We start from the raw sequence: 23,835 nt of genomic DNA on the forward strand, positions 1-23,835 counted from the left end.
GTTTAAATATTCTCTATTTATTGATTTTATTTAATTGATTACTATTTCATTATAACTATAATTTGGGTATTATGGACGGATTTTAACTAAAAGGCGCCCAAAACTAGTAGTGTTCGAACACGTGTCTAAATCACGTGACATGATCGCGGACTGGGAATTGACCACCGTTAAGAGTTTTCTCCGGTCCACGGCAGCTCACCGAAACCGGTGGATCAATCACCGATGTTGAGGTCGTCACCATATATATCAGAGCGGAATGTGAAGCGCCGCCGTCGCAAAGGAAGTCGGAAAATCGAAAACCCTAAACATGAAAGGTTATGAAACAAAATCTATAAATTTTTCAAAGAAAATGAAATTATAAGCAGGAGTAAAATAAAACCGTCCTCTTTGTCATAGATTAGCAAATACTGTCAAGTCTGATTTGGTTGAAATTACAAAGTTGAGAAAGAAAAAAACTGGAAAATTAAAACAAGGAAGAAAGTACGAACGACGTAACATAAAACAAAACGGAATCAAAAGCAAATAAACCCAAACTGAAGCGAAGCAAACAACGAGGAGGAGGACGCAGGCGTTTCAACAGCAGAATGTTGCGGCTTCGACCAGAGCCTTGGTAACGGGATCATCAGGTTTTGTTGAAAGAGCAAAGAGAGCCATGGTCGTGAGAGCGTTAGCAGCCGCAGGATTGTTACTCGTAGATAGTGCAGCGATGAAATCTGTGGTCTGCTTGTCTTTGATCTCACCGAATTTGGGATCGTCTAGATTGTCGTCATAACAAATAGCGAAGACACCTCCAAGAGCCACCATGGCACAAGTAACCGCAATAAAAACCCAAAAAGCAGTTTTATCAAAGATCAGAGCCCAAAGACACACATAAGCAGCCACAAGACTCAGTTCATCGAAAATGCTGATTCCGGCAACGTCGAGGAGAGGTGTGTCGTCCTCCATGTAAGTCCCCGGATTGGCCATGAAAAAGAGCATCAAAATGGTGAGTAAACTCATGGTGAGGGTGCTGTTTTTGATTGACCACTTCTCGTACTGCTCGTCGGTGTAGAAACTCTTGCTCAATGATGAACATCGATCTCGTACTGCTCGTCGGTTTATAAACGCCATTGTTATGCACAGAGAAAACGAACGAAAGAGAGTAAAAAAGCAAAAGCAGAGAAGAAAACAAAACTTAAAATTTCTGAAATCGTTTTGATTACACCACCCACCCACGCATTTTGTGTGTACTATTTCGATCTCCAATAAACAATAGCCACGCCTTCCCCTCAACACATACGACAAAACGAACAATTTGGAGCTGATTTTTTTTTTTGCAGAGGTTCTTCTTCCCCCACGCGCCTGCACACTCTCCAATAAAAAGATGACACCTTTTTTTAACTATGGGCTTGGGCCTTATTATATTCACATTACTGCTAACAAAAAGCAAATCTCAATAATAACCCGAGATAACGAACAATTCTCCGGTTTTGTGTGTCTACCAAAAATACGTTTGTTTTCTTACTCTAAGCAATCCGATGTTAATAAGTATTTTTGAGAAACCAAGCTTTAAATAGTAAGAAATGCATAAATTTTCTATTTATTGGATTTGATCGTCTATATATCTTCATCATATTGTACTAGTACAAAATTAATTCCAAGGAAAACATTTCGCCTTTTTACCGAGCCTGCATGGACCATCAGGTTTTATTTCCCAGTGACACTGATCACATACATCTTGATCTCTCTGAGCATCAAATATATCAAACCGCTTGAATTGATTGGCCCATTGAAAACTGCAAAAGAACAATGTTGATTTCCAAAGATTTGGTTGAAACTTGAAGTGGTACTCTTGCCTGAAAGGCACCACGTGAGGTCCTAGATCGTCTTGCTTGGATTTGCAATGTATAGTAAGAGGTGGACCGCCAATCAAGTTTGTCATCGTGACGACCGTATCGCGCCAGAACGGTGGGACTCCCCCATGAACTGAACCAAATAAAAGAAAGAAGAACAAACAAACTATATAATTTTTTTCCATTTGATCTTTGTAGGTACGAATGTGCCTTTTTCAGATTGCTTATCCAGGTTGCTCTTGGAGTTGGTTTTATAGTATTTCCAAAAGGGTCAACAGTTTCCTAATAAAGTAATGATGCCTTTTGACTATTGAACAAAAAAATAAATGCCATTGACCAAACAAACAAGTTAAATAGTTAATCAGTAACAAGGCATTTGATCAAATATTCAAAATCAGTAAAATGAGCATTTAGTGTGGTTTTGACTGGTCCCAAAAAAAAGATTTGGATCTTAATGGATTGTGAGAAATTTATCGTCCAAAGAAATGAACAAAACAACTATTCTCTCCGTATCATAAAGAATAATTTTTTGAGGTTTAATTTTTGTATCAAAAAGATTGATTTTCTGTAAATTTTGATTCAAGAATCATTAATTGAGAATTTCAAAATTTGATGAATTATTATTGGTTAATAGCTATGAAAAATAGTTTGGTATGAATAAATAGTGCATTTATAACTAAACATTAAATATTTTTTTTTAATTGATGTGAAAACTCTACAAAATCAATCTTTTTGATACATTGGGAGTACATTGCATTTGTTCAAATTTTTCTGTGGTAATCCGTATCTTTTACCTTTTTTTAACAAGAGGTAATCCGCTACAATTTCAACTTTTTATCTTGTCAAGTAAATTTGTAGAAAGAAAAAAAAAGCAGATATAAGAGAAAGGTTTGTGAAGTTTCTCCTGTGAAAGTGTAATTGGAGAAATGCTTGTTCTTTCTTGGAGAATATCTTTAGTCCCAACATCTGTTAGCATAAAGTCTTTTAACAGTGTGGTAATAGCCACTGAAGATACCTTAGTCCGAAGCTGCGGTGAGGCTTAACAAATGAGAGACTAAATCTTCAAGACACGAAAACTGATTCAGTAAACTCTTTTGAAACTCTTCACTCTCATTTTCATCTGACCTCAATTCGCTTAAACCTTCGTTAATCCTCTTCACTCCATTCTGCAATAACTCCATTCCTCTGCAAATTCCTTCTGGAAGTTTCCTTTTCTTGTTTGGTCGTTTCTCTACTTCCATTGACCTCTGGCTTCTTCCTTCTAGAAGCTTCTGCACTGTTGCCTTAACCTTGGTGCCTTCTTTCGCAAGTAACTTGAGTTCCTCTTCTGAAGGTGTGATTGAGAGAAGCGCTTGTTCTTTCTCCAAAAACATCTTTAGTTCCGACATGAACCGCTCTGTTTTAGCTTCTTTTCCAGAAGGTATATCGAAGGCTAGAGCTGCGTCTTCAGGTACGAATCTCCATAGCTGATTACAGCTTGTACGTGCACAGAAGTATCCAAACGCAGTAACCGCATGGTGTACCAAAGCCCAGTGGCGTTTCTTGAGAAGCAAATGGTAGAGTTCCCAAACCGCACGGCTCTTTGGACACGTTTCGGTTTCAGACATCTCGTATTTGCTGAGTCCTGACAAGAAGAGAGCAAGGTTTGGCTTGGACTTACGGAGATGATTATGATGATGATCAGTTTCTGAAATGAATAGCTTTTGAAGCTCTGTTATGACATTATCCATCTCTTGGCAAGTGTATAGCTGATCGCTTCTTGAGATGATTGATAGTGTTTCGCTGAGAATCTCACTGTAACGATCCTTGGTCGTTTCATCTTTGGAGTTTCTGTACTTTTGAATGAGAGCGACGACAAAGTTCAGAGTTTTGGCATCAATCTCTGATATGCTCGTCTTTCTACACAAAAGAAAAACAACAACAGTTAATATCCGCAACACAATAATTAAATACTTACTCTTCGCTCAAACTATATTCAGTTACTAATGTCTGATTTTGCTATCTCATACAATCAAATCCCCAGAGATGTGTCAAGAATAGATATCATCATTACTTACAGTATCCGAAGGCAAGCAGAGAGTGTGAAAACTGGAGCTCCAAGCACAGTGTCTCTGGAGGAATATGATGGTTTCTCAATAAATTTCTCGATGAAGTTGAAGAAATCTGCAAATATCTGTCTCTTTGCGTCGTTTTTGATTCTGTCTGGAAGAAAATTTAGCGGAAACCCGTCTAACAGCAATGCTAGATATACACCTGGTGCAGAGTCAGATCTGCTCTCAGTGGAAATATTTTTGTAAACTTGAACTGTTAAAGATTTGGGGCTGTGGGTAAGAAGAAAGCAGATGGACTTTGTAGTTCTTCTGAGCATGGAATCTGGGCAAAGCGGTGTTTCTGATGATGGCATTGACATCATGAATGTACAAAGTTGATTAATCATATCGACCACCAAATCCTCAGTGGCATGGCGAACCCAGAAGCACCAGAGTTCCATGACTATCTGCCAACACAAGAAGTGAGGATGCAAGAGATTCTGGAGTATGAATGTTTCAAGCTCTTCCCAGGCAGGAGTTGAAGAGAGTATGATCACAAGGGTTTTGAGAGACAGAAGCAGAGCTGAATACATTGATTCCCAGATTATTATCTTCCCAGAACCATCTGCCATTGGTAGCTGAGAGGAAAGGACTGAAGAATAAATCTCTTTGTCCGCTAATATGTCGAGAAACCATTGCAGCTTTGTGGTGATTGCAAGCTTTGCATCTTTGTCAAGCTCGGAAGAATACCTCATGACAGACTGGAACAATATAACTCGGGCCAGGAGCAAATCTCTGGCACTTGTCGCAGATTCAACAGATAAAGACAAGATATCCACCAATGATGTTTTTGTGTGAGAATCATGGCTCTGTTTCTTACAGATTTGGTTTGAGAAACCTTGTTCATCAACGAACAATGAATCAAGAAGTGTGAGCCTGAATTCCTGTGTTAGTTCAGCTGCATTTAACAGTGCACCTAGAAGATCTACAGTTGTTTTCTCTAGAAGATCAGTCATTACTTCACCTGCAGATTTGCCAAGAGTTTGTTGGCTCAGTGAAACTTTGAAAGCAGAGACCATCAAGATGCATAGTGCAATTTCCTTGAACACCATAGACGCCTGGCTTGGAAACAGCGCCACAACTTTAACAGCATTGATAAGATAAAATTTCACAGGAAGAAAGACCCTTCTGGCTTCTGTTGCAGATATGTTTTCCTTCACCGAGCAAGACCAAGCCTCAGCAGCAAATCTCAGGGACTCCTTGATCAGTGATATTAGCTTTAAGATAATTTCTCCTACATCAACCTTGGATACCAATGTCTGCTTGTCTATCTGAAGCAATGTAATCACACCCTTCCAAGATGTATTAAGAATGGCCACAAGATTGCCACCATCTCTTGCAGCAAGCATACCCAATTCACTCAGAGATTTAACTCCCAGCGTTATCATGCTCACCGAATTACCAACAGTGTTGCCTTCCTCCATCTTTGCCTTTCCTAAATTTCCATTAGTCTTCATTTCAACGTCATGATTCACTGCTGGAGAGTATTCTTTGCACAGACGAACAGTAGACTCAATTACCACTTGCGCAGCCTTAAAAATCTCCGAGGAAAAGGATTCAACTTTCTGTCTCAAAAAAAGGTGAAAGTTATTAACAGATGAAAACAATGCAAAACACTAATCTCAACCTACAGTAGTAATTTCAAGAATACAAATGTTAAAAACCAGTTTCATGATATGGTACGTGTAGTTTACTGGTGAAAGTTTAAGATGATTTTCAACGATACCTTGGCATTCATTATCACCTCCTTTGTCAAATTCAGCTGCTCTGAAACAAACTTATGAACTGTAACAGCTGAGGCCTCATCAGTCATGAAACAAGTTTTTCCAATAGCAGTAAAGCTTGAGGCAGAAAAACGAAGATAATCCAAAAGAAGCTGCATAACATTGATTGAAAAACTCAGTCCCCCAGAAACAATTAGCTGTGACAGAATCCTACTTACAGAACCAAAAAAGCATCACTAACCTGAAAGAAAATGTTGGAATGCTCTTCCTCTTGAGACTCCTCCATCGACATCACAGACATGTTTAAATGTTTAGCACACCATTGGCTGACCTACAAGAAGTAGAATAAGAAAAGATAATACAACAACACTCTAAAACTGAGGCTCAGTAATAAGCAGCAAAAAATGTACCTTAATACCAAAAGAAAGAAAGTAATGGGAGCAATCAGGCCGATCCAAAGCGAGGTATTTAGAAGTGACAGGCAGAATTGCCTTGTTCAACAAACACTGGGAAACGTCAAGACAAGTGAAGTCTTCCCAGAGTGTCTATACAGCTGTCAAGGAATACTTGGAAACATGCCATAAAAGAGCACTTAAAGACTGTATAAATCATCTAAAATCCAAGTGAAACATGAAAATAAGCAGATATAACTTCATCTCTAAAGTGCTCACTTCAATATCCTGAAACCCACAATCTCACGCACATTTCAATTGTAAACATAGTGAAACAGATATTGGAAATCAGCAAAAACTGAAGGAAAAGGAAGAGAACCATGAAAGTATGTGAGGATACAGTTAGGCTGTCCACAAAAGAAGGCAAATCAGAATTATCTTCTACATCTAACTGACTGAGCCGCGTGAGTAGTTGAACCAGATTCTCGATAAGCTGTGAAGAAAAAGCGAAGCTCGTTAGATCCATGACCTACAAAAACTCAATTGAATCCGAATCACTCTATATAGTATATATTGCAACTCCTACTCCTTCATATACCTCAAAGCTGCAGAAACTCAATCCAGACCGATAAATTGAAGAGAACTCTCATACAAATAAGCATATTCGGGAGGAAAATTAATAAGAAACATCATGAAACCCAAACCAATCAGAAGATATATTTGCGATTGAACAGAGAGGATTCGCAGTAATTACTACCGGAAGCGATAAAATTCTCCAGAAGATTTTGGTTGGACAAAATATACAGAAACCTAGAAAATCAAATCAAAGCTGGAAACGAAGAGAAGCTTACATCAGAAGATTTGATCTCTTCGAGTATCTTCATCGCATTCTTCTCCATCACTCTCTCTTGAATTTTGTTTTGGGAGTGTGAGAATCGCTCTTAGGCTTTAGCTTCCCGCTCTTTACATTTCGGCTATATTGAAAATTTCTCCGGCATAAATTGCTTTCACTTTCCAATGTTTCATCAGAAAATATATAAAATGGAATATAAAAGATATTTTAAGGCCCGTTGGATCTAATTGGGCTTTATATGTAGCTCGATTCTCACTCGGATGATTTTCAATTCGGTCCACGATTCAAATTGAAGCCCATATCAAATCCTTCAATGTAAAAAAATAAAAAAAATTAAAAAAAAAAAACACAAACACCAATTCAGATATTTATTTTTTTTTTTTTTTTCAACACCAATTCAGTTTTCTTTTCTATTTTTGGGGTTTTTTTTTTATTGACTACAATTTTTTTATAATGATTTAAGTGATTCATTTTACTAGCTAATTTTTTTTTTAATTACTTAAATGATTTAAGTGATTGTATATATATATATATATATATATATATATATAAACATACAATTATAGAAATGCAAAAGAATAAAAAATTTAAGGCTATGTATACGTCGTAATAAATTGCATGAGATGTAAATTTAAAGTTTGTGACAGCGAAATAGACTATAGAGAGGACGATGGCATGAAATGGGACAACAAGTGTTTGACATGCAAATCGTATCTTCTTTAATTTTTGTCCCTCTCATCCCAACGCAATTATTACTTATTTAGTGCTTCCATTTTGTGGATTCTTACTGTCTTCCTCCCACAATTACTCTTCTTTTCCTAAATATTTACAACCATGGGGTCATGAACCATGCATAGTGATTAGTAAATAGGGTCGTTATTTATAGGGGTAATACAATAATCTCAAGTTCTGAAAACATGTTGATTGTTACGTTCATATATATCCATCTTAAATATGTATATTAAAAGTATGAATTCAGACATTTCATACGAATCATATTTGTGTAATATTATTGTGATCATCAACGTCGAAAATTATCCTCTTATATACCATAATCCAATGTTTTGGTTAGTTTTAAAATATATTAATCTTCTATACAGTTTGGGTTGATATATTAACTTTTACTCAATTTTACTATAGATTTGTTATAAATCACATATTGGATGGACTCCATAACCGTGGGCCTAATCCATATCCTAGAAGGCCCATGTCCATGTTCTTGAAGATTCTCCTTATGACGGCCTATATTGTACTTAGTGGGCTTTTGGGCTTTAGGGTTTACTAGCCCAATGGGGATTTGTCTCCCCTTGTCATGTATATATATGTATCGAAACCTCATTCATTAATCAATAGAACAACACAGTTTACAACACGTTATCAGCACGATAGCCTCTAAATCCCTTAGCTAAAGATCTGACACATAAACCCTAATCTCACGATCTCTCTATCTCCATCAAACCCCTAAAACGCAAAGAAATCTGCCTCGGAACTTCAAAGAGGTCGTTCTCTCAAATCGTGAGGACCCAGAAAACGAGCAAGATATCAAATCGAAGCCCTCGCCGAGACGAATCCATCAGTGCAAACGTCTTGTCGATCTGACCACCGACGCGCCCTCACGCACAGATACAGTGTGCGCCGATTTGTTTTGAAAACCCTAGCTCGTCCGTCCGTTTGCTTTCTCCTTTGCTCGGCGATTCCTTCCAAGGACCATACGCTCGTGACAACTTGATAACCGAGGTCTTTAGCTCCCGGTTCTAATCCATACAACCCCAAAAGGTGAAAGGTAAAAACCAAAACCCTAAAAGCTAAAGAACCGATCATGAATTTGAACCTAACAAACGGTGGAAACCTAAAACGAATCTTGATTGTATAAACGTTTGTTTTTGCTTGTGAAAACCGATCATGAACTTGAAATTAACAAACGGCTAAGACACTAAAACGAGTCTTGATTGTTCAAGTGATTGCTATTGAAAACCGATCTTGAATTTGAATCTAACGAACGGTGGAAACTTTAAAACGAACCTTGAATGATTAAGTAATTCCTATTGCTTGTAAGATCCAATTGTTTGATTCGTTTAGGTTGCTAGAAAATTTGATTATTGCTTATGCTAAAATCGCCTAAGTTGCTAGAGAAGTTTTATTGCCTAATCCTAAAACCCTAAATAAAATAGGAAACCCTAGATAATAGGAAATCTTTAAAACCCTAAATCATAGGAATAATAAGAAACCCTAATCAAATTAGGAAATATTTAGAAATAGGAAAATTAATCCTAAAGTAAAGAGGAAAGTAAATCCTAAAAGGAAAAGGAAAAGTTAATCCTAATTAAAAGAGGAAATCTAATCCTAAGCAAAAGAGGAAAGTCAAATCCCTAAGTAAATCGATTCATGGTTCGGTCTCAAATACCGCATGACACTAACGATTACATGATTTTGACTCAAAACTTTTTCTTGTAGATGTTGAATTACAACTTGTACTTTACTGCCCTAAATCTCTTAGGAGATAATTATTTTAAAATGGGCAATGGATACTAAGATTATCCTAAAAGTCAAAAGGACTTGGTGAATGTATCTAATAAGGCAATAATGCCAAGAGAGAAAGATAGATACAAGGCAATATTAGCCACCATCTTATTAAGAGTCTCATAATCCAGGACTATAAGTCCGTGGATGAGTCTATTGCTAGATGAGCAAAATAATGACTTACTGATAAAAAACAGTGAGTTACGACCTCATAGATTAACCCCATTACCTAATGCCAATAAGGCCGCAGAGGATAAGAAAGAATCCAAAGAATCTAACCACGTCTAAAGTGATAGACCACACGGCCGTGACCGTGGTGGATGGAAAGGACGTGGTTGTGGCCACTATAACTCATCCGGCCGTGGGAACCACTATAACCGTGGATGTAGACCCAATTCCGGCCGTGGTCGAGGGCGAGGACGATGTGGTATTTCCAAACCACAACACTCGACCAAATGAGTATGCCATAGATGTGGTATTGAAAGGACGTGGTTGTGGCCACTATAACTCATCCGGCCGTGGGAACCACTTTAACCGTGGATGTAGACCCAATTCCGGCCGTGGTCGAGGGCGAGGACGATGTGGTATTCCCAAACCACAACACTCGACCAAATGAGTATGCCATAGATATGGAATGGGAAACCATTGGGCTAAGATATGTAGGATTTCCAAACATCGTTGTGACCTCTATCAAGAGAGTGTAAAAGGGAAGAATCCTAAAGCCCATTTGGTATATAAAGATGGTGAACATGATCAAGATGATCTAATAGAGTATGAAACTTCTGATTGCATAAAAGAATCAAGTTGATAAATTTTACTTCGACATCAAAACCTCTATGTTTTTCTTTGCATTTTATGTGTTCATTGATTGTTATTTGCTTGAATTTATTTTATATTATTTTATGTTTAGAACATGATTCTTGTCCATATAAGAAATGGCCGAGGACAAGAACATAATTGTGGTGGATAGTGGAGCCACACAAAAGATAAGAGATATTTTCCTAAATCTCATAATGAAAAATGCCAATATTAGCACCATAGCGGGTATAGCTAGTCTTATTGAGGGCCATGGTCATGCCCATATACTTTTATCAAAGGGCACGCATCTTGAAATAAGCGATGCCCTATATTCACCCAGCTCGAAGAGGAGCTTGTCAAGTTTCAAAAATATAAGATTGAATGGTTTCCATATTGAAACAAAGGGTGAAGGGAACAAAGAATTCCTAAATATAATTGAGATCACCCAAGGACATAAGAAAGTCCTAAGAGACTATACCCGCATTATCCACTGGTCTCTACTATGCTAAAATCGATATGATCGAAGCTAATATGGCAATGAACAAAGAGTTCATCAAGAAATTCACTTTATGGCATGACCGGCTTGGCCATCCGGGTCATAGTATGATGCGTAAACTAATAACTAATTCAAAGGGGCACACCCTAAGAGAGAAAAGAGTTATCCCTAAGAATCTCACGTGTGAAGCATGTTCACAAGGGAAACTCATTATAAGGCCATCACCGGCTAAGGTAAATAAAGAGACCTTAAAATTTCTGGAAAGGATACAAGGAGACATATGTATGGTCCTCATTGATGCATCGACAAGATGGTCGCATGTTTGTCTCCTATCTACTAGAAACCAAGTGTTTGCTAGGTTATTGGCCCAGATAATAAGACTGCGAGCCCACTTTCCAGATTTTCCGCTTAAGACTATACGTCTAGACAATGCCGGTGAATTCACGTCCCAAGCGTTTAATGACTACTGTATGTCCATGGGGGTAAGTGTGGAACATCCCGTAGCACATGTACATACACAGAATGGATTAGCGGAATCCTTCATTAAACGAATTCAATTGATAGCTCGACCATTACTCATGAGGTCGAAGCTCCCAGTAGCCGCTTGGGGACACGCTGTTTTACATGCATCAGAACTTATACGCATAAGGCCATCTAGTGAACATAGATATTCACCATCCCAATTACTTATGGGTCATGAGCCAGACATATCCCATCTAAAGACTTTCGGGTGTGCCATATATGTACCGATTGCTCCACCACATAGAAACAAAGATGGGACCTCAAAGGAGGATGGGAATATATGTTGGATTTGATTCTCCCACCATTATTAAGTATCTAGAGCCAACTACGGGTGATCTATTTAAGGCTAGATACGCGGATTGTCATTTTAATGAATCCGAATTTCCTACTTTAGGTGGAGAGACGAACAAGCTGGGTAAAGATATAAAAGAAATATCATGGAATCAAACATCCTTAAATTGGCAAGATCCTCGGACTCTGGCATGAGAATCAGAGGTCCATAAGATTATACATTTGAAAAGCTAGCTAATCAATTGCCAGATTCCTTTGCTGACCCAAAGAAAGTTACAAAAACGTACATACCAGCTTGTAATGCACCAGTACGTATTGATATCCAAAAGGGAATCAATGAAATTGCTACCGAGTCTAACACACGAAAGAAACGTGGTAGACCAATAGGTTCCAAAGATAAAAATCCTCGAAAATCAAAGAAAGGTGCAATAGGAATCCGAGGTTACTAAGGAAACCATCCCAGACATGGAGATAAGGCCGGCCGGCTCTAAGGTATAGGTACCATATAATGTAGCTTGGGACGCCAAGCTGCAAAGTATTAAAGGTCCTGACCATAATAAATCTCAAATCGATTATATCATGTCTGGAACATAATGGAACATATAAGAAATGTCGACATAAGATGATTTTGCATGCAAGGTAGCACTTGAATTTATGAATATAAATGAGGATCAGGAGCCCACGTCTATACTAGAGTGCACTCAAAGACTTGATTGATTAAATGGTACAAGACCATAAAACGTGGAGCTAAGAATCATTAAGAAAAGGAATGAGTTTGGTCCGACCTTAAGGACACCATTCGATGTAAAAACCAGTAGGACACAAATGGGTCTTTGTGAAGAAGAGAAATGAGAATAATGAAATCGTGAGATATAAGGCACGGCTTGTAGCACAAGGATTCTCACAAAGACCGGGGATAGATTATGAAGAAACATACTCCCCTGTGGTGGATGCTAAGACATTTAAATTTTGCTAAGTCTGGCTATATAAAGAAAAAGACTTGATTTGCGGCTAATGGATGTAATGCCTGCATATTTATATAAGTCCACTGGATGATATATATGAGATTACCAGAGGGTATTGAGCTCAAAGATAAAGATAAGAAAGGGTCTCGAGACCAATACTGCATAAGGCTGAACAAATCGCTTTATGGACTGAAACAAAGTGGACGCATGTGGTACAATAGATTAAGCGAGTACCTAGTCAGAGAAGGTTATAAGAATGATCCCATCAGTCCATGTATCTTCATAAAGAAATTTGCAAACGAAGGGTTTGTGATAATAGCAGTATATGTGGATGATTTGAACATCCTTGGAACCTCTGGGGAAATCGCCCAAACAGTCAAATATCTAAAGAAAGAATTCGAGATGAAAGACCTAGGCAAGACAAAATTCTGTTTGGGATTGCAACTTGAGTACGTGAATAATGGAATCCTTGTGCATCAAAAGGCATATACTGAAAAGTACTCAAGAGATTCAATATGGACCAGGCCCACCCATTAAGCAGCCCAATGGTGGTGAGAAGCCTCGGATTGGATAGTGATCCATTCGGTCCAAAGAAGGATGAGGAAGAAGTTCTCGATCCTGAAGTGCCATACCTTAGTGCCATAGGAGCGTTAATGTACTTGGCTAGCCACACTAGACCAGACATATGTTTTGCCGTGAACCTCTTTTGTCTAAATTTAGTTCATGATCAACCCAAAGGCACTAGAAAGGTTTGAAGGAAGGTTTGGTTAAATTTTAAATTTTATTCTTCCTATGTTTGTTTATTTGGGTTTTATTCTATACTGATCTAACCAAAGAAGGTCTAGTTTGCTTTGGTTTAGTTTGTTTTGCTAATGCAGGTAAAATCAGATTATGGCATGGTCAATAAATAGGAACTACGTGTGGCTTGATCCCTTCCAAGGGTACGTAGGCAGTCTTCTTCAAGGCGCAGCTACTACAACATCAAAGACCATCATATGAGGAGACAACACAGCCTGTATCGCTCAGCTCAAGGACGGCTACATCAAGGGAGATTGGACGAAGCACATTCTAACAAAGTTCTTCTTCATGCATGACTTGCAAAGGGATGGAGAAGTTCGAGTGGTACAAGTTCGGTCCAGCGACAACTCAGCCGATCTCTTTACCAAGGCATTACCAACATCGACATTGAGGAGGCTCACGCATCAAATTGGAATGTGGAGACTTAAGGACTTGCAGGGATGACCAAAACAGGGGGAGTAATACGTGCTGTACTCTTTTTCCTTAACCATGGTTTTGTCCCAATGGGTTTTCCTGGCAAGGTTTTAATGAGGCAGCATCCCCAAGCGTATTACTGAGATCTTTTGACATCTACACGGTTATGTCATCCAAGGGGGAGTGTTATAAATCACATATTGGATGGACTCCATAACCGTGGGCCTAATCCATATCCTAGAAGGCCCATGTCCATGTTCTTGAAGATTCTCCTTATGACGGCCTATATTGTACTTAGTGGGCTTTTGGGCTTTAGGGTTTACTAGCCCAATGGGGATTTGTCTCCCCTTGTCATGTATATATATGTATCGAAACCTCATTCATTAATCAATAGAACAACACAGTTTACAACAAGATTAATTATTTTCTAATGATTAGTCAAAGGACTTTTTGAACCAAAACTCATGTCTCTTAATTATTAGTCGAGATCTTAATACCCTTGACCAAACTCATGTGTTGATTTTACCACTTGGATACTATATACTTACTAAGTTTGATTATTTTTTTTTTTTTTACTATATACTAACTTTGATATCCGATTTGTTTAGAGTTAGACACAGTGCAACAAAAATAAAATCTATACACGTTTTACATGTATTATACATATAGTGGATTTGGAAAAGGTTTGTACTCCATCTATTTTTATATCCATTTTTGCGTGATGTTTTCTATTTTAAGTTTTTAATAAAAGTTCAAACTAATTTCATTTTCAACAAATATCTCCTCGGAAACCTTGATAATTTCTCTTAATTAACCATTTGGTTTTGAACATGCAAAAGTATGGAAGAAGAGAACCTCATAAACCGAAACGATTTAAACATAGAGGGTCACACATTTCATAACACCACGGCCGAAATCAAAGCAAACGTTACAAAAGCCCAAACTAGAAAATAGATCAAAAGTCACCCTAATGATCACCGAATTAAAAGACCAACAATAACATCGAAACTAATTAATTATTTCTTAATGAAAACCCTAACCAACAAATACTCTCTATTAAGGATGTGGATCGATCACACCACCGACCACGCCGTGTCCACCGCCGATACCACCACCAACACCAATACCGCCAGCCTTACCGAGACCTCCACCACCAACTCCGCCTAGACCACCCAAACCACCTCCGGCTCCGCCTAAACCGCCAATACCACCAGCTTTACCAATACCACCGCCAACACCACCTACACCGCCTAAACCAGCTCCACCTAGACCGCCAACACCGCCTAGACCGCCAACACCCCCTCCTACACCGCCTAGACCTCCAACACCCCCTCCTACACCGCCAACACCGCCTATACTATGAAATCCACCGATTCCAGCTGCACCGCCTATGCCACCATACTTACCGATCCCGCCAAGACCACCGATGAGTGGCATGCCTAGACCTCCCACGCCGGCAACACCACCAACTCCGGCGAATCCACCTACTCCAGCAACTCCTCCGATGCATTTTTTGTCGCCGACGCTCTTTGGTGGTAACTGATCAGCTGCTTTTGCATGCATGGGCATTGTTGTTGTATCGTCATGTCCCGTCGTCTTTCCCTCATCAGACTCTCCCGGCACCTGACGAGCACGTGCGTAGACGAAGGATATAGCGAGCAAGACACAAACGACTGACAAAGCTCTCGACATCTCTCTCTCTTCTCTCCTCTCGCCTCTCTTTTTTTCTAGATTATATTGATCGTCTTTTATGTTGATGTTTGTAATGATCAGTTTCTTGGGGTTTTTATAGCAAAATGTAAGGTTGGTGACAGTTGAAAGTCATAAATTTGGCTGTGAACCCAATTTATAACATTTTTTACTTGGTAATTAAAGGCTGTCTGATGATACAACTATACCATGGACAATTGATTGGTCGAGTTTTTTTTTTTCTTTTTTTCGTAAATTGGAATTGGCTAGTGACATCAGGCTCTACAGTCAGCAAGCGAAAGCATTTGAATTCTATTATTGTATTTGTCAATTCTTTGTTATCATAAATAATGATATACGTTAGACAAGATATTATTAAGAGATTAGGAACAAAAACGAAGATCGAGTCTATAGCCGAACAATCGGGATTTGAGAAATTTGGGTATTGTAAAGACAAACCACAAAGAACCCTATAAATGCTCATAACCGGACAAATCTGACACTTTCATTTATAAATAATAAGACAAAATAAAGTTTTTAATTAGGGTTTGCGCCTTAGGAGTTTCATCAAAAGATCTGATTTAATAAACGTTTAAGTATTCTCTCGAACCTTCTATTATCTCATAACTTGTCTTCTACGCTTTGATTCTACAATAGTTAATTAAGATGCATGCATCAAAACTGGGTAAAGTTCTGATCTCTAATGGTAAAACGGCAAGGAGTGTTCCACTATGTAGGACATTCGTTTCAGCGTCACCGAGGCCCTTACAGGTAAGAAACAATGGAAAATTGTCCTCAAGCACAACGTTATTTAGTATAATAAACTCATATTGTAATTGGTTAATGGAATAGGGAAAAGAAGAGGCAGAGCAATGCCAAAAGGTGAAAGAAGCAGCAGAGGCAGTGAAAGAAGGAGCCAAGCAAGTGAAGGAAACCACTGAGTACATCCAAGATGTCGCTTCCACTACTGCTGGCCGTGTAACTGATTAACCCCCATCATCTATATAGTAATTGTGATTTGATGATATTATCACATTTATAATATCTGATTGATTGATTTGGTCAATCAGGTGACTAAGATGACAAAAGATGTAACTGAAAAAGTCACTGAGACAACGGATTCCATCACTGAAAAAGCTAAAGGTTCTGTCTCTGGTGTTTTAGGCACCGCTAAAAACGCTACCGATATCATCAAGAACAAGATCCTTGGTGGTGATTAGTTACAATCTACCCTTATATATTTGATATTATTTATGTACGTCTCAATAAAGTAATATATTCAGAAAATTTTAAGTTTTGATTTGGTAATTATATGAATTCATGATATATCAGATTAAATTATAAATCTACATGAAAATTGGAATTTTTTTACTATGGTTACAAAGTCTTCTCTTTTAACTGAAAAGCTCAAACAAAAAAGTTCTGAACTGTTACAAAACCCCATTGGAAAAGCTCTGGACTATGCATGTAGAGACTTTGTCTCAGCTTTTGTAGCATAATAATGGGAGATACTATGTGTAGTCTCTTTAGAGATGATTGAGCTTCGGGTTGGAGGAGGAATGGAGATTGATGTAATTGATTTGGTTGGGTAAAGCCATAAAGGTAATTACAGAAATGTTTTTAATATAGTAAAACTTGTTATCCACCAGTGTATAAATCATTTGATTTTAAAAGTGATACTAGATTTTAATCCGCGGTACACCGCGGGGCTATATTTTCTTAAAAAAATCAAAATGTAATTTGTTTGATAGATTATTTTGATTGTTAATTTTAGGATTTCACCCGTGGTATACTATCTTTTATAAATATCAACCCAAACCCGTCCCATCATATTACCCGTCCCGTAAAATTAAACATCATTTAGTTATTTTTCTTTTTAATAATACTTTTATTTAAAAGCTATATAATTCAAGTCAATTTAAAAATTTCTTTTAAATGGTTCCCATAAGATATATATACATATATATTAAATTTGTATAGAGTTGAAATAATATTAATATTACAAACTTTTTATATAATTTAAATATTATAAATATTTTTAAAAATATGCAATATATATTTTTTGTTATTGAATAAGAGGATATTATGTGTAAGAAATGTAGAAAATAAGAGTTTAATATTTTTATTATGGAGTCGCAAGAAAAATCTTTTATTTCTATACATGTTATTCGTTTATTAATAATAAAAGAAAACAAATCCTTTAAATTAGATATTAACTAAAATAAACGCACCATAATTACTTATTAAGTAACAACCAATAAATTTCACCAAAAAATAGGTAACAACCAATAAATTCTAAACGCAGTAATTAAAGAATGAGATATTAAAAAAAAATATCAAATAAGATATAAGAATCTTAAAATAATTGAATATCTAAATAATTTATTTTTATTTTTTTTTTTTTTTGTCATCATCTAAATAATTTAATTGTTAGTGTCGATTTTAATGCCTTCATTAATGTGGATTTTTTTTTTTACAGAGAAATATTTCCTAAAGATTATCACATTAATGACTCAGAAAATTAAGGAAGATATGAATTTATGATTCTCGAAATCGTGTTGGTAATATCTTTAATTAATATTTTTCAAATTTAAATAATTAATGCCAATGGCATTCATCCGTAAATATATTCCAACTCCAAGATTTATTTGCTAAAAGTCATCCAAAAATGTATATATAGATTGAATCAATATTTATGGTTTACAGAGTTGTGAAAATGTAATCTTTTTATAGATAATCACATAATTAGTCTGAATTAAAACCCTAATGATGGTGGAAATAAAAGGTTATCATTATTTGTCGGAACATTTTACTTGTGGATTTCGAACTCTTTTGTCATGTGTGGGCACATGGAGTCGATTTAGCGGGTTTTAGGCTTCTCTTGCTTTTTATGTTAACGTACTATCTACTTTCCAATGCAAAAAGCCAAATAAAAATAGATATGCTAATTTTTCTTCCCAACAAAAAAGATATGCTTTTAAGAAAAATACATGACCAATTCGATTTAATACTAGACCTTTTTAGATTATGGACTTCTCACACCAAAAATACTAATAATAAAATTAATATTTTTATAGTTAATATATTTGTTTACTTTTTTAAAAGTTACACATGATAAGGAAAGCATATTGAAAACAATTGTGGGTGATAAAATAGCTGGCTATTCGAATTTGTCGCAATTAAGATTTTATCCTTGGAATTTAAATAAATTTAATGTAAAATTTTAATAAACACCCAATTACTACTATTGCTTGCTTCAATCGCTACAAAGTACAATCATGACAAGTTACAACCACATGGGAAATTAAAGCTAAAAATCCAGCCAACATTTATAATACAATGAAAAGTAAAAAGATTCACAAATCATTTAGACCCTATATTAAATTATAAATCTCAAAAATTACAAGAAGAAAAAAAAACAAGAGATAATAGTCTTGTTTCTCCGGGTAGAAGACGGAGACAGACGAAGAACAATCTGAATTGATCAGATAGAACCAAACAACCAACAACACTTCGGGGATTTCTCTTTTTGTCATGAAAGGTTGGGGTTTTTTTCCCTTTTCTTGTGTTAACTTGCGGTTGAAGCAAGCAAACCCGAGGTTGAGAAAAATCGACACAAACACACACACCGAACAAAAAAAAAAGATAATTGGCTTTTTAAATGACAAATGTGTGAAAATGTACACTTTTGTCTATATAATGGAAGGTAGTTTTGAATTTTGGTTGTGGGGTGGTAACTATGAGGAACATTGACGTCCTCTGCGACAAGGTAGAGCTCCAGCGTCGGAAGTAATGTGTCCGACCAATGACGAAGATTTTGCGGAGAGGCTGGAGGCACGTGCATAGCTGCCGGACGCGGCGGCTCCTGAAGAAGTGAAGTAAGCACCGTTTTGAAGCAAATCTCCTTCCGATCTCCAATTCCATCCTTTCCAGTGACTTGCCGGTGTGTCCACTCTCTTAGTCACCTATTAAAAACAACATACAAACATCACAGAAGTCACAAACTAACATTCAAAAAACCACTCCAAGGTCTAGCTGATTTTGGTTGAGTTATTACCTCTTTAGCAAAGGGGTTTTTCGGGGCTGCGTAACGGTTTCCTTGACTGTTGATTGTCGGGTTTGCGCTACCACCTATGGCGTACATTTCCCAGTGAGTGTAGTCGTTGTTCACGACATGGAAGTACCCGTGTCGACACCTGCAAGAAAAGGTAATCGCATTGTTCAGAAAACATAAGCACATTAACAGATAACATTCAAGAAACAGAACACAAAAGCAGAGCATACTCTGTTTTCGTAATGTGTTTTATATATACCTCGGCATTCTTTGAATAAGTCCCACTCCAAAATGATTATAAGCAATGGTAACTTGCATAGCTTTGTCCCTCATGTAAGAATCACTATGTCCGAGCAACATAACCTGTAAAGAAAAAAGATCATATCATATCATCAAAAACCGAATTCAGCCGAAAAAAAAGAAGCTATATATGATTAACTACTAATGAAGCAATAAGTCTTGAAAAGAACCTCGTTGTGGTGAGTTAAGTGGTTGTTTGAGATGGTAATCGCGGTTGAGCCCATGACTGCGTCCACGAGCCCATCAGCGCAATGAGACAATGAATTATGATCAATCCATACATGACTCGATCCAAAGATAGAAATCGCGTCACCATCGGCCATCGTCCTCCATCCAAAGTGCGTCTCTGAGCTTCTCACCATAGCGTTACCGGTCGGTCTACAGTCATGAATATGCAATCCGTGAACGATCACATTCGTCACAAACTGAATCGTGATGCAACCACCGTTAGCGATGTGAACGTTAGCGCCACGTCCATCGATCGTTTTGAAGCTGTTAACGATAAGCTCTTGTTTTAATTGAATCACCATATCACGTTTGAAAACGATCCATAGTGGTCGGTCTTGGATCACGGCGTGACGTAATGTCCCAGGTCTAGGGTTAACCGGATTGTCGTCTCTTGGGTCAGTGACTACGTAGAAACGACCATCACGACCACCAATAGCGTTTCTTCCAAATCCGATTCCGCAATCCGCTAGGCGTTTGCGGTTCTTGTGCCAATTGCGATCGCATCGCCAACAATCGTCGATAGGGTTGCCTGTTCCGCAAGTAAAGTAACCTAGTTTCCTCCTCTCGGTATGGTTTCTCACACTCCTGTCAAATCATATCCGGTTTAGTAAGATTCGACTTTAATTTCATTTTTTCTCAACTGGATCTCACAATGGAATTTAAATAAATTATTTGAAAGAAAGGAAAAAAATCAAAATCACATCAGAGCATGTGCACATGGTTGATGATAAATACTACATATATATTTTTAGACTTTTTTCATAGACGTGTGTCGGTGAGATTAGGTTCTCTTCTCTGGCTAAGATTCCTGAAGGAAACGACGTTAAAGATAACCGTTAAATAAGGACAAACAAATAATCACCGTTGGATAACGACGATCAAGTCCGTCCGTTTTAACGGATACCGTTTTTTCTTTTTCTTTTTACCGTATTAAGCGTATAAATTGCTCTGTTACGAGTTACGACCACATGGGGGTACTGTCCAAAGTGATTAATAAACATTTTCCTTACTTTATAATCAAAATTAAAAAAATATATATATCTAAAGGATTTATGGATAAGTTATCGAACAGTTAAAATTGTACGTTTTTTGGAGTAAATTTAACGAATTCGTAATGTACTGTACTCAGCCGTATGCATGGTTAGTGATGTGAAAGATAATTAATTTTGGAAAAGGACATCGACATGGTATATTTTTTTTCTTCATAAAACATAGATAATATATATGCAATAATGCATTGGACTCGGATCTACCTAGTAATTATTAGTGCATGTGTTTGGAGTGAAAAACTGTCTGCTGGAAGTATTAGTTCAACAACAATTGAAAAAGAAAATAGAAAAAAAAAACGAGAATTCTTATAAATAGTTTAAATGTATATACAAAGACTACTGTAGAATGAACAATACCTTTTTAAAATATCAATGCACAAAAAAAAATGCATGAAACATGTAGTAGGTGATATAGTATGTACATGTATTTTTTTCAAAGCAAGATTAACAACTTGGGTTCTCAAAAAAAGAAAGATTAATGCCAACAAAAGATAGATATATATACTGCCTTATTTTTAAAAAATCCTGACAGAAGTAATGAATGCCAATTGTTCACGGGAGTAGATCTCAGTATTAGCAAGAATAAATTAATCGCGTACACTATTTTTGTCATTTATAATAGTGTGAACATGGGGTTTTATAGACGAGGTATATATCATATAGTAACCCAAAAAAAATGAATTTAGTTGGTTAGGGGAGAAATAAATGTGACAGCTTTTGTAGGAGTCTTGATTCAACAATAGAATGAAACAAAAGTCACAACACTATTGTAAATGAATAATTCTAGTTAGGACTTATAGGACCATACCCAATATTGTACTTTTGTGACTTTCCCCCCACAAACATGTATAAATTTTTTTTTTTTTTTTTTTTTTTGTCAAAAACATGTATAAAATATTCACATGATAAAGTTAAGAATCATATATAATGAGAAGATTTTGGTACTTACATTTCTGTCAAGGCGAGAACTTCGCCCGCTACTTCATCTGGATTCGTCACTGCGTGTTGGTTCCATTCGTTTTCGTCGGATCTAAAGGATAATCATTAGAAATCTAAAAATTGAGAATCTAGAGGAAATTAATGATTGACATATGCTACTAAACTATAATTAATGTTTTTAATTTAATTATTGGAGAATGCACTACTACTACACTGCTCCATAAAATTCGCTAACCGGAGAAACCGTTAAAGAGAAGTGTCTGTCATCGACAGAATTTAAATGACAAAACTAACCCTATATAACATTTTCAACGTATCGTATTGTCGAAGGTCAAAATGGGTAAAGTAGACGAAACAGAGTCAAGTGTATCTACGTAATAAAGTTGACTGAATGCAGCAAAAAAGAAAGAAAGCGGAATGTACGGTTTAGATCGTTGGATCTAGATCATAACAAAATATCAACGGCTCAGATCATTCATTTGAAGAAGGGTGGGAATATTGTAGTAGATATCGAAAAGGTGAAAAAAAACAAAAACTATTTTCTCTCGTTGATAATTTTGTCGGTTGAATAGTATTAAAACAGTAAATTTAATGATTTTATATATTTGGAAATTATTTTTTGGAATCCGAGGAAAAATGTAGCTAGAGAATGAAAACTATAACGAATTACTTACTAATGTGAAAAAGAAGAATTTCTTTTTTGAAAAAATTATTGTGGAATCTGAGCAAAATGTAGCTCGAGAATGAAAAATCTATCGAATAACTAATGCAAATAATAAAAAATCTTCTTCTCTGTATTGAAAGAAACAGAGATCTTAACATTTCATAAAAAAAAACAGAGAGATATTGTAGAGATAAAAACCTAGGGAGAGATGAGATCTTGTCGTGTGTAGTGTTCTTCTCCATTGCTCCGACGAAGAGGAGTAGACACATCATTGCTAAAAGCCTTGTCGGAAGAACCGCCATTGGAGAAGCAGAAGCTGAGCCAAAGTCTTTACTCTGTTCCGAGAGAATTAGAACAGAGGACAGAGAGAGAGAGAGAGACTAGTGAGAGTTAAAGACAGTGAATGTACGAGCTTGGAGATATATTGGTCCTCTTATAGAATCTGGTGGAGACCGAAAAAAAAAAAAAAAAGAAGACGACACCAAAAAGAGCCGTTAAGACGGCCGTTATGTATCTATACGACGTCGTCTCGTACAGTTTGATTCTTCGTTTAGCTCTTTTTTAACGTGATTACTTGTTAATTCCGTCTCCTTTATTTACCGTTCTAACCGCCACTAACTGCTCAAGCGTGTGAATTACTGACCTCGCACGCTTTAGATATTTGTCTATTTTTGCCAACGAATGCTTCTTCTTTTTGTTTCCCTTAAAATTATACTCACTCTGTTCCTAAAAATTTGATGTTCTAACGTTTTGGTTTGTTCCACAAAGATTAATTTTCTAGATTTTTTCTTTATTTTTAGTTTATTTTCGTATATTTCAAGACGTAATGATTAACTGTTTCAGATTACTATTGGTTCATAGGTTATTAAAAATGTTTAATAAACATAAATAATTAAACAATGATTATTTCTTAAAATATGTGAAATCTCTAGAAAATCAATCTTTTAGGAACAGAGGGAGTATGAATTTCTATTTTTTGGACTTTTAGTCATTGTTTGTGGTGGAAATTCGCTTAAAGGATAATATAGATTTGGAACATTTTCAACGAAAACAACTGCATATTTTGTTTTAACATACTAATAAATACCAGTCTATTTAAGTAAATCATGCTAATTAAACATCAGACTTTTTAAGGAATGGTTGTCAAAATCTAGTGAACATTAACAAACAAAAAAAAAAAAACTAGTGTCTAAATCTAAACTCGTAGTTTAAACAAA

At 36.6% G+C, this 23,835-nt stretch overlaps 5 protein-coding genes across 6 annotated transcripts; 1 reads left to right on the forward strand and 4 right to left on the reverse strand.

The window, feature by feature from the left end:
- Positions 1–1,518: 1,518 nt before the first annotated feature.
- Positions 1,519–2,068, reverse strand: LOC9328295 (S-protein homolog 5). The gene has a single exon (XM_002892187.2). The coding sequence runs from the start codon at positions 2,015–2,017 to the stop codon at positions 1,631–1,633; it is 387 nt and encodes a 128-aa protein (XP_002892233.1). The 5' UTR covers positions 2,018–2,068; the 3' UTR covers positions 1,519–1,630.
- Positions 2,069–2,543: 475 nt separating this feature from the next.
- On the reverse strand, positions 2,544–7,201 carry LOC9328296. 2 transcript variants are annotated; one of them, XM_021014969.1, is made up of 7 exons: positions 6,890–7,201; positions 6,439–6,531; positions 6,057–6,191; positions 5,888–5,977; positions 5,649–5,798; positions 3,890–5,487; positions 2,544–3,731 (listed from the first exon to the last, which is right to left on the reverse strand). In XM_021014969.1, exons 1-7 carry the CDS (start codon positions 6,935–6,937, stop codon positions 2,849–2,851), a joined length of 2,997 nt encoding a protein of 998 aa, XP_020870628.1. In that variant the 5' UTR covers positions 6,938–7,201; the 3' UTR covers positions 2,544–2,848. The 2 variants fall into 2 exon arrangements, with proteins under 2 accessions (XP_020870628.1, XP_020870629.1); XM_021014970.1 differs by lacking the exons at positions 6,439–6,531; positions 6,890–7,201 and having other exon boundaries at positions 5,888–5,972; positions 6,057–6,149.
- A 7,335-nt stretch (positions 7,202–14,536) lies between these two features.
- LOC9328297 (glycine-rich protein 5) lies at positions 14,537–15,831 on the reverse strand. Its single transcript, XM_021010344.1, has one exon. The coding sequence runs from the start codon at positions 15,385–15,387 to the stop codon at positions 14,752–14,754; it is 636 nt and encodes a 211-aa protein (XP_020866003.1). The 5' UTR covers positions 15,388–15,831; the 3' UTR covers positions 14,537–14,751.
- Positions 15,832–15,897: 66 nt separating this feature from the next.
- Positions 15,898–16,749, forward strand: LOC9328298. The gene is made up of 3 exons (XM_021010345.1): positions 15,898–16,155; positions 16,237–16,362; positions 16,455–16,749. The coding sequence occupies exons 1-3, from the start codon at positions 16,051–16,053 to the stop codon at positions 16,602–16,604; spliced, it is 381 nt and encodes a 126-aa protein (XP_020866004.1). The 5' UTR covers positions 15,898–16,050; the 3' UTR covers positions 16,605–16,749.
- Positions 16,750–18,648: 1,899 nt separating this feature from the next.
- On the reverse strand, positions 18,649–23,112 carry LOC9325584 (probable pectate lyase 1). Its single transcript, XM_002892190.2, has 6 exons — positions 22,817–23,112; positions 21,965–22,045; positions 19,909–20,551; positions 19,698–19,801; positions 19,442–19,580; positions 18,649–19,349 (listed from the first exon to the last, which is right to left on the reverse strand). The coding sequence occupies exons 1-6, from the start codon at positions 22,918–22,920 to the stop codon at positions 19,122–19,124; spliced, it is 1,299 nt and encodes a 432-aa protein (XP_002892236.1). The 5' UTR covers positions 22,921–23,112; the 3' UTR covers positions 18,649–19,121.
- Between the last annotated feature and the right edge of the window lie 723 nt (positions 23,113–23,835).

The sequence above is a fragment of the Arabidopsis lyrata genome (assembly GCF_000004255.2).
Source record: "Arabidopsis lyrata subsp. lyrata unplaced genomic scaffold ARALYscaffold_1, whole genome shotgun sequence".
NCBI classification, from domain to species: Eukaryota; Viridiplantae; Streptophyta; class Magnoliopsida; order Brassicales; family Brassicaceae; genus Arabidopsis; species Arabidopsis lyrata.

What these genes read in the sequence shown, in the direction of transcription:
- LOC9328296 (XM_021014969.1), bottom strand. Translation starts at nt 6,937, where the DNA reads ATGGAGAAGAATGCGATGAAGATACTCGAAGAGATCAAATCTTCTGAT. An exon ending in AAGAGATCAAATCTTCTGAT is followed by an intron (nt 6,532 to 6,889) that starts GTAAGCTTCTCT and finishes TTTTCTTCACAG; the next exon opens with CTTATCGAGAATCTGGTTCA. An exon ending in ATTCCAACATTTTCTTTCAG is followed by an intron (nt 5,799 to 5,887) that starts GTTAGTGATGCT and finishes AATGTTATGCAG; the next exon opens with CTTCTTTTGGATTATCTTCG.
- LOC9328297 (XM_021010344.1), bottom strand. Translation starts at nt 15,387, where the DNA reads ATGTCGAGAGCTTTGTCAGTCGTTTGTGTCTTGCTCGCTATATCCTTC.
- LOC9328295 (XM_002892187.2), bottom strand. Translation starts at nt 2,017, where the DNA reads ATGGAAAAAAATTATATAGTTTGTTTGTTCTTCTTTCTTTTATTTGGT.
- LOC9325584 (XM_002892190.2), bottom strand. Translation starts at nt 22,920, where the DNA reads ATGGCGGTTCTTCCGACAAGGCTTTTAGCAATGATGTGTCTACTCCTC. An exon ending in AAGATCTCATCTCTCCCTAG is followed by an intron (nt 22,046 to 22,816) that starts GTTTTTATCTCT and finishes ATTATCCTTTAG; the next exon opens with ATCCGACGAAAACGAATGGA. An exon ending in CTTATTCAAAGAATGCCGAG is followed by an intron (nt 19,581 to 19,697) that starts GTATATATAAAA and finishes CTTTTCTTGCAG; the next exon opens with GTGTCGACACGGGTACTTCC.
- LOC9328298 (XM_021010345.1), top strand. Translation starts at nt 16,051, where the DNA reads ATGCATGCATCAAAACTGGGTAAAGTTCTGATCTCTAATGGTAAAACG. An exon ending in CGTCACCGAGGCCCTTACAG is followed by an intron (nt 16,156 to 16,236) that starts GTAAGAAACAAT and finishes TTAATGGAATAG; the next exon opens with GGAAAAGAAGAGGCAGAGCA. An exon ending in CTTCCACTACTGCTGGCCGT is followed by an intron (nt 16,363 to 16,454) that starts GTAACTGATTAA and finishes TTGGTCAATCAG; the next exon opens with GTGACTAAGATGACAAAAGA.